The sequence below is a fragment of the Canis lupus genome, chromosome 18 (genome assembly GCF_003254725.2).
Source record: "Canis lupus dingo isolate Sandy chromosome 18, ASM325472v2, whole genome shotgun sequence".
In the NCBI taxonomy this organism is placed as follows: domain Eukaryota; kingdom Metazoa; phylum Chordata; class Mammalia; order Carnivora; family Canidae; genus Canis; species Canis lupus.
The window spans coordinates 40,281,352-40,290,967 of record NC_064260.1 but is presented as its reverse complement, the minus strand read 5'-3'; the positions used below and the strand labels follow the sequence as shown (position 1 = coordinate 40,290,967).

At 34.7% G+C, this 9,616-nt stretch overlaps 1 protein-coding gene across 1 annotated transcript; it reads left to right on the top strand.

The window, feature by feature from the left end:
• Positions 1 to 7,946: 7,946 nt before the first annotated feature.
• LOC112663639 (olfactory receptor 4P4-like) lies at positions 7,947 to 8,876 on the top strand. Its single transcript, XM_025452708.2, has one exon. The coding sequence runs from the start codon at positions 7,947 to 7,949 to the stop codon at positions 8,874 to 8,876; it is 930 nt and encodes a 309-aa protein (XP_025308493.1).
• The last annotated feature ends 740 nt before the right edge of the window (positions 8,877 to 9,616 follow it).

Below are 9,616 nucleotides of genomic sequence, written 5' to 3'. Positions count from 1 at the left end.
TTTTGAGCTGAAGGCAAGCAAAGTCCAACAGACTCAGGTAGAGTTGTTTTACCTCTCCTTGAAGTACCTAAGATAATTTAGGTAGAGGGCTGTATCAGGAAGAGAGCTAACAATAGACACACATTTTTACATCAGAAAGACTTACCTGATTATCAGGACAAACATCTGTTTACCAAACTTTTGCTCTTCTATCTTCTTGTGAATTGTCTTCTTTGCCTTTGAAGCTCTAGAGCCCAACCCCTTCTCCTGACCTCAAGATTGCACAAATTTTGATTGCCTGACTCTCAGGGAGTCTTATATCTTTGGGATTCCTATATGTACAAAATTAAATTTCTTTTTAATCTGTTCTGTGTCAATTTAATTATTAGATCAGCCAAGGGAGATCTAATATTAGATCCAGAAGGGAGAGGGGAGAAGGAATAGTTTTCATCTCATATACTTTTTTTTTTTATTCTCTATTTAAGGCTGCTGGCTATATCTTTGACTTCATTCCTATTAGAACTTGTAAATAAATTTATAATCTGTTATGTCCTATTTTCATATCTGGTCTTAATTTACTTCTATATTTCTAGATATTACTTTCTAGGATATTTGTAGACCATTGAACACTAAACACTTACTTTTCATGATAGAGTCAGTATCACTACACATTCTACAGATTTTAAATGGATAATAAAGGAATATAGTGATCATCACAAGATCAATATATTCAACAACTTAGATAGGATGAACAAATCCTTTGGTATTAATTACCCAAGCACATTAAAAAATAATAGATATTTGGGGCACCTGGGTGGCTCAGTTGATTAAGCATCCAAGTCCTGATTTCAACTCAGGTCGCGATATCAGGCTTACGAGTGTGGAACAACTGCTTGGGATTCTCTCTCTCTTCCTCTCCCAATCAAGTACATAATAAATGAATATCTAAAATAAAAATAGATACTCTCAATGGTTTGTGTTTCTTAAAGAAACAGTATATTGTTTTGTCTCGCTACGCCCTGTCCACATAGCTTCAATGGCGTGTTCTACCAAACTTTAAAGAAAACAGTAATATTCATTTTATACAAACTCTTTTAAAAAGAACAGAAGTAAATGTTCTGCATTGAATGTATTAGTATAACATTTTTTTTGAGACTTATCAATTGTACTGGCTTCTCTGAACCTTCCTTAGACCTTTCTATTTAGGCAATCACTTCACTGTCAATATGGACAGTTTTAGTTCTTCTACATTTTAATGTGAATTTAGCATGATTGCAGGATATAATATCAATAGTTAAAAATTAATTACATAGCTTATACTAGCAACTGACAAATAAAAATTAGATTTAAAAAATCCCACTTACAATATTATAATATTATAAAACTATAAAATAATTAAGGATGACTATAGCAAGATATAAGGCATACAATTTCTCTGAAAGCCAAATATTTGTTAAGAGAATATAAACACCTTACCACAGAAAATATACTGTGTTCATGGACAGATGATTCAACATTATTAAGATGTGAATTCTCCCCAAAGGAATCTCCAGAGTCAAGCATTTTCAAAAACAAAATTACATGCACATTTTTAAAATTTTTCAAAATTGATTTAAAAGTTATATGGAAATACAAGGGCCTTAAATTGGGTCCCACAACTTTAAAAAAGAACAAAGTTGGAGAACTTAAGCCATCTGATTTCCAGCAATGTTTTAAAGCTACTGTGTTCAAAATGATGTGGTATGTTCATAAAGATATCCCAGAAGATCAACAAATCAGACTAGAGAGCCCAATAGTAGACCTGAACACCTATGGTCAACTCATCTCAACAAAAGTCTGTAGTCAATTCACTGGAGAAAAAATTGTGTGCAACAAACAAGAGTGGCAACGTTGGACATCTGGATCTACCACACAAACAAAACAAAAAAGACGGAAAATATTTTATCTATACATTAAACCTGTACAGATTTATTTAAAATCGATCTTAGACCTTTTTGTGAAATATAAAGGTAAAAAAGAACTTGGAGAAATTATAGGGGATCTTCATGACTTTCGATTACAAGGAAAATTTTCTAAATGTGTGGAATAGAAGTGTCCAAATAGGGGTGCCTGGGTGGCAAAGTTGGTTAAGCATCTAACTCTTGGTTTCCCCTAGCTGGTGATGTTGGAGTCCTGAGGTGGAGCTCCTTGCAGGGCTTAGCACCCAGGGTGGAGTTTGCTTGAGGCTTTCTTTCCCTCTCTTTCTACCCCTCCACTGTGTGCACATGCTGTCTCTCTCTCGTTCTTTCTCTCTCTCCCCCTCTAGCATGAATAAATGAATCTAAAACAAAGCTGCTCATAAAAAAATGACTTGCGCTTCAACAAAATTAAATCTATGTAACAAAACTAGTATATAAAGAGGGATGCATTAAACAGTTGAGGATATAAATGCAACTTATATTCATCCCCAAGGGTTGTCCAAGTGTGTGTACAGGAAGAGGTTAGAGATATGACCAGTTATCTCCTGCTGTAGATTGGTATAGGCTAGCCCTTGAGTACAGCTTGGTCAACACTGGGCATAACGTTGATGTAGAGAAGCTATAAATCACTGGGTTATAATGCGCTGTAAGAGGAAGTGCAACAATCCTTCATTTCCTCAGGGCTATACAACATTTAAGGCCCCCAGAGAAGTACTAAAGTAAAATAATGCATTTTCTTGCTTCAGTTCTCTACTGCCAATTTGAGACAGTTATTTAACTTCTAGAACCTTCTGTGTTTCTGTCTATATAGTAAAGCTAATAATATTTGTCTCAAAATTTGCATTATTACAAGCATTAAATAATACGATTAACTTAGTCTACCCAACAATCTCTCACTAAATTTTGGTTGTTATTTGGCCAGGTAGATTCATCTGGAACAGATTAAATATTATAAAATTTGATTTCCTGACACTTCTTTCATGAGAAAACTTTACATACATGATTGGCATCTAATAGAGAGAGACCGATTAGCTTCATGCAGATGAGACTGAGTCTAAACAACCTGTGAATAGCCAGTGAGCAGAGAAAACCGGATGGAAAACACACTAACAGCTTTGTTGTACTTTGCTTCCTTCCTCTAATTTTTCCATATCATTTTTGCTTTTTGTCCCAGCCACATTATGAGGAAGAGTTATTTATTCTTATTCTGTCTTTGCCTCTCATTTTCCAATGGCTCATCCATTCAGTGCTAAATTCATACCAATGATATTATCAGAAATCATTGATTTTATTTATCTAAGTACTCTGTACACCAAAGATCTTGAAAATTTCCAAAAAAGGACTGCAAGTGGTTGTCTTTGTTTCTTCTTTTTCCTAACTCATCTCAGATTTTCCTGAAAGCTAACTTGATAGTATTACAGGCTCAATTTCCTTCCTACTTTTCAGAAAAATGGAAGTGCACAGGGCAGATTATAGCCTTTTGGGGCCTCCAGGGAAAGGGGCCAATATTTTTCTTTTTCTCAGATAGGCAAATATGGAAAGTTTATACCCAAGAGCACCAAGCACACTTCTGTGGACGGTGACTTTGCAACACTTAGGCCAAGACCTGTTTAGAAATGCCTTTGGGAACATAATTACATAAAGCTTTCAAAGACCTATTATATCTCGCATTGCCACTTAAGTTTGTATTTGTCCCTCTGAATGGTCTTCAGGCATAAGCATAAAATAAGTGGATGAGTCTTATAACCTAAGTACTTGTGTTAGCTTTTGAAGGAATATAAAAACACATTTTGCTTATTTTTTATTTCTGAGCTATTCTTAAGAAGTTAAATCCACTCTCAAAATTCCCAGCCTGCTTTCCTGTGGGATGAAGATCCAGTTCTCTCATCACCAAGTCTAAGTGAATACTTGAAGTCCACTTCCCTTGTAAACTGTAGAAGGTTTAAGACATGCTGAAATTTTCAAAATATTTGTAGAGAATTAATCTGAATGTGTTTGAATTATGGCTTTGTAATTGTCTTCATTTATTCCAGGTTTTGATACTAGAGACAAACTGGCAGAATGAATATCTGAGGACTGAATGCAGCCCCAAACTAACCTGACAGACACTGAGATCTTATGGTTAGTGGATTACCCCTTGTCATCTTGGTTTGGGAAGGGTACCACCCCACGTGTGCTAGGCTAATTGTGTGTTCTTTACAATTATTGTATATAAATTCATCCTAAAGGCTACTACTTCTCCTGCAGCATATGACAATTTGATTACTATACAAATGTTTTAGCTTACTTCAGTTTTAATGGGACATTAGCTTTAAGCAAAATTCCCCTTTGTGGAGAGCAAAACAGTAGAGTTAGTTGAAACATGTTCAAATTGACATTGAATTTCATTGTGACCCCGAATCTTGCTTACAGGCAGTCCTCCGTATTATTATTATTAAGAAACAGACTCTATGCTTGAATATGTACAATGACAAAGAATTTCTTATTATTTCAAAACATCTGCCATCCTAAAATAGAATAGTTTCATCTGAGCCAACTACGGTAAACTTATAGCATCCCACATTCTGTTACACTAAGAAAGTTTGAATGTGTGGTAGAAACTTTTATTCAAATATAAGAACTTCTTTATGAATACTATAATTCAAAAGACATACATAATTTGTATTCAACAATACCAAAAACCAAAGTAATCCTTTGAGTATCTATTTGTAGAGAAAAAAATTAGACTAGTGATTAGTGTTAAGAAAAAAGCTAAGATAACCAATTGATTATGACATTAACACACTTTCAGTAACAGATTGCTGAAATTGGAGTTTATCGTGATCATACTTGCTAAATCCATGTTATGAATGTTCTTTTTAATTTCCTTTATTTTTCCATTGGTTGTGTGTGCACGCATAATAATCTGTGGTTAAACTAGTCATTCAAAGAGGAAAGACCGTAAAAAAAATAACAGCTTTAAACCATACATGTCACTGGCTATTTCATATTACCTCATGTATCCCTCATTAAACTTCTGAATTTTATAACGGTATTTTAATTGTGAAATGAGTACCATGAGTGGCCTAAAGAGATTAAGCAATTCGCTCAAGGATCACATTGGCCAGTTTATTTGAGATGTCTCAATGTTTTACACCTTTCTGTGTTGCTATTGTTTCAATTTTTTGTTCATGGTTCCCTGAAGTTCTTACTTTACCAACTGTGACTTCAGTTTTCTCATGGGAGGATTCCTCAGTATCACTATATTGTTTTATGACAATAATTCTCATCAGCTGACTCTTCCCTCTTACCTTTTCCCTCTAAAAGCAGCACTGATCACAGAGCAAGTTCCCTCAGAATACAGGATGAGGTTTTGAGCTATTGGAGGTGAAATTCCAATGATGATTTAGAAGGCAAGCAGGATCTTTTTTTTCTTCTTCTAAGATTTATTTATTTATTCATGAGAGACACACAGAGAGAGAGAGAGGCAGAAACAGGGCAGAGGGAGAAGCATAGTCCTCTCAGGGAGCTCGATTGGGAACTCAATCTCAGACCGAAATAAGGACCTGAGCCAAAGGCAGACGCTCAACTGCTGAGCCACCCAGGTGTCCCAACAAGCGGGAACCTTGATTAGGAATATTTGTCTTTGTAAAACTGAAGGCAAATTATTTCAAATGGTTTAGAATCAGAGAATTCTATAATATGTGTGTATATTATATATTCCCTACCTCTTTACTAACATAAATACTCAAAAGACAGACGGGTTGTCTGTTAACCCATTATCTTGCATATTCCTTTCTGCTCAGATGAGGAACCAAAAGAATTCTTTCATGCTGTCCTTCATGACATTCCTATCAGTTCTCTCCCATATAAAAGATAGCATCAGATTGAGGAAGAAACAGAATTTCTGTCTTTTAATATTTACAGTCTATTCCCTTTCAAATCTTAGAAATTACTAGGATTCTCTTAATGTCTCTTCTCTTTAGACTCAGAGAAAATTACTTATATATAAATCAGTTTGTAATAGTAATTAGGTATATCTTAAGAATTAACATTGTTCCTAACTCCTGGACACAGATTAGTACCAGTTGCAATGAACAGAAGATGAGTCAATGATCCTCGTACTCCTAAAACTTCTCAGTATTCTTTAGTTGCTGTTAATTGCTGAACACTCTGATATCAGTTGTGATATAATTATTTTATTTGTTACATAATGGAGGATAGGAAGCCTTGTTAGTGATTCTGAAAGCAAAGTAGGGACTAATTGAAAATTTCTATTTTCATGAGGTTAGAATTGTGAGTAGTAATTTAAAATAGAATTGATGTGGTAAGGTAGAGACCATTCTAAAAATGTCATAGATGTCAATTATTTGCCTTGTAAAATTTTTAAAAAGCCTATCAATAATATTGATATTAAATTTGTGTCACTCCAGATGATTGTTGTTAAACAATATTGTTATAACAATATTGTTAAACATTTTCTACAATTTTTTATTCTTTTATTTTTTAAAATTTTGTTTGAGAGAGGGAGAACGTGGGAGAGAGCACGAGGAGGAGGAAGTGTTAGAGGGAGAAGCAGACTCCTAGCCAAGTAGGGAGCCCACCTTGGGACTCGATCCCAGGACCCCAGGATGAAGACCTGAGCCAAAGGCAGCTGCTCAATGGATTGGGCCACACAGGTGCCCACATTTCTTATTTTTAAAATAAACATCTGAGGGTCAGATATGTCTGTCACTTCAGAATCAGACTAAGGTAGAGGATGTGTTAGTTTTGCACCCACTAGGATCAGATATTTCCTCCTTGGAGGGTAAAATAGCTTTTCGAAATGTTTCTTCATTATCCTACACTCATTTTGCCCCGATTAAATAATGTCTTAAGATAAATGTTACAAAGATGTGATTTCCTGAATATTACATTTAGTCATTATTGCAACAGATACCACCAAGTGCTAACTTACCCAAAATTTGTCTAAAAGTTGCTTTCACTTTTATTTCCTTTAACTGGCATTTGATTTTTGACATTGTAACTAAAGTATGAAATTTTCAGCAAGAGCCATGACTCATGCATAATACAAATATATTTGGGCAATTCAACAATCTTATCTTTCCTTGATCAATTGCTATCACAAACTTCCATGATCCTATATATTTTTAATTTTTTAATTTTTCATTTTTTATTGGTGTTCAATTTGTCAACATATAGAATAACACCCAGTGCTCATCCTGTCAAGCGCCCACCTCAGTGCCCATCACCCAGTCACCCCCACCCCCCTCCCACCTCCCCTTCCACCACCCCTACTATGTATTTTTTAAATTTTATTTAACTCATAAAGTATAAATGTGACAAATGGGCTTCCTGAATATTTCTCAAAATTTCAGTCATTAATTGATATTCTTTCTTTTGCTATATTGTTTTCAAACACTTTGCTTTCTAATGTAAGAGAAATTCCGTTGGTTTAACATGATCCATTGACAATATTTGACCATGTAGGAAAATATAGTATGCTCTACAGAAATCAAAGTTAAGTAGTTCAAACTGGATCTATAAACAAATGTGCATTTCTTCAGGATTCATTCCCAGAATACTAAGAGTGTTTTCTCTGGTAAATTTAAAGGAGGATCACTTATTTTATTTGTAAGGTATAAGAACTGGAAAATATGGACAAAATCTTTTCTTGTTTAAGACTAACTCATATAATTAGCAGTTCTTTATCTAAATATGTCATTAATAGTAATAAAATATATTATCAAAATAATATTTAAATATTTTTAAAAGTAGTAGTAACAGTGAGTAAAATATGTAATTATTCTCATGATTGCCATTATGAAATTATGTCATGCTAGATTTATAAAAGACAAAATAAAGAGAATCAGCTTAATTCAATAAATCAAGAAAAATTAATCTTTATGTCAATATTCGTTTTAATAAATTTTACATTATTGTGTTTATAGAGTTAATTTTCACCTTTGGTTGTGTGTTCTTTCTTTCAGAAACCTAAGTCCCTGTGGAAGCATACGCCAAAGCAAATATATGACAAGCCAGAGAAACATCTCCGAATTCATACTTCTAGGACTTTCAAATGACCAGAGCATACAGATATTTTGTTTTGTCATTTTCTTACTCTGTTATGTTGCTCTGTTGGCAGGAAATCTTCTGATCCTTATCTCCATTCGATGCAGCCCTCTTTTTCACCAACCAATGTACTACTTCCTTATACACTTATCCTTAATAGACATCTGCTACACCTCTACAGTTACACCCAAGTTAATTGGTGACTTGCTAGTGGAAAGGAAAACCATCTCCTATGACAATTGCATGTTACAGGTCTTTACAATGCACTTCTTTGGAGGCATTGAGATCTTCATTCTCACCGCCATGGCCTTTGATCGCTATGCTGCCATCTGCAAACCTCTCCACTACGTGATTATCATGAACAGGACAAGATGCAATCTCCTAGTCTTAGCTGCTTGGGCTGGTGGGGCCATTCATGCCTTTCCTTTATTTTCTACTGCAATTGGTTTGCCCTTCTGTGGTCCTAATGAAATTGATCACTATTTTTGTGATATTTTTCCTTTGCTTAAAGTGGCCTGTACTGATACTTACATCACTGGTGTCCTTGTGATTGCCTTTTCGGGTATGGTCGCATTAGTTACCTTTATTGTCTTATCTGTTTCTTATGGCATTATACTGTTCACTTTAAGAAATCTCTCAGCTGAAGGAAGACGCAAAGCCCTCTCTACCTGTTGGTCTCATATCACTGTGGTCATCTTATTTTTTGGGCCTGTAATCTTTATCTACCTTAGGCCACCTACTACTTTTCCTGAGGACAAAATATTTGCTCTGTTTTACACCATCATTGCTCCTATGTTCAATCCCTTAATCTATACTCTGAGAAATTCAGAGATGAAAAAAGCCATGAGGAAAGTTTGGTGTCCATCAGTATTTTCAAAGGAAGCATGAAATTAATTTGAAGAAGTTTATTGGTTAAGCAACTCTGGGAAACAGAAGAGGGAGATGTGAATGAAAAAATCAGGGACTATCTCATAGGTTTTGTATATCATCAGTCTTGCAAGCAGAATGAAGGGGGCAATAGGACTACAGGTTTAAAGTAATCTTGGAAGAAATACTAATTCTTGCATTCCAAAATTAATTGGAAACTTAGTCTTTGGAGTATTAAGATCGTAGAGGTAGTGTAACCTTCATGAAGAAACGATTGAGTCAATGGACATAAACCAATGTTATATTAATTAGTGAATTATAAAAGAAAATATTTTGATGATAATTTTATTAAAATACTAGACTCAGAGGCCAGACCACAAAATAATAGATATTCTTTGTTAGTTCAGAAGTTGTAATCTAATAAAAAAGGTTATGATCTAAAACTAAATGAATTAATCTAAATTTGTGATAGAACATTCATATATAGAGAAGAGACAGAGAGACAGAAAGAATTAGCAAAGAGAAACAAGATGTGATTTCATCCATAAGTAAATGAAAAAACTAATGCATTTTGGTTGCACGTGGATTTATTTTTAAAGATTTTGCTTATTTATTCATGAAAGACACTGAGAGAGGGAGAAACACAGACAAAGGGAGAAGGAAGCTCACTTCAGGGAGCCCGATGTGGGACTTGATCCTGGAATCCTGGGATCACGTCCTGAGCCAAAGGCAGAAGCTCAACCAGGGCCCCCCAGGCATCC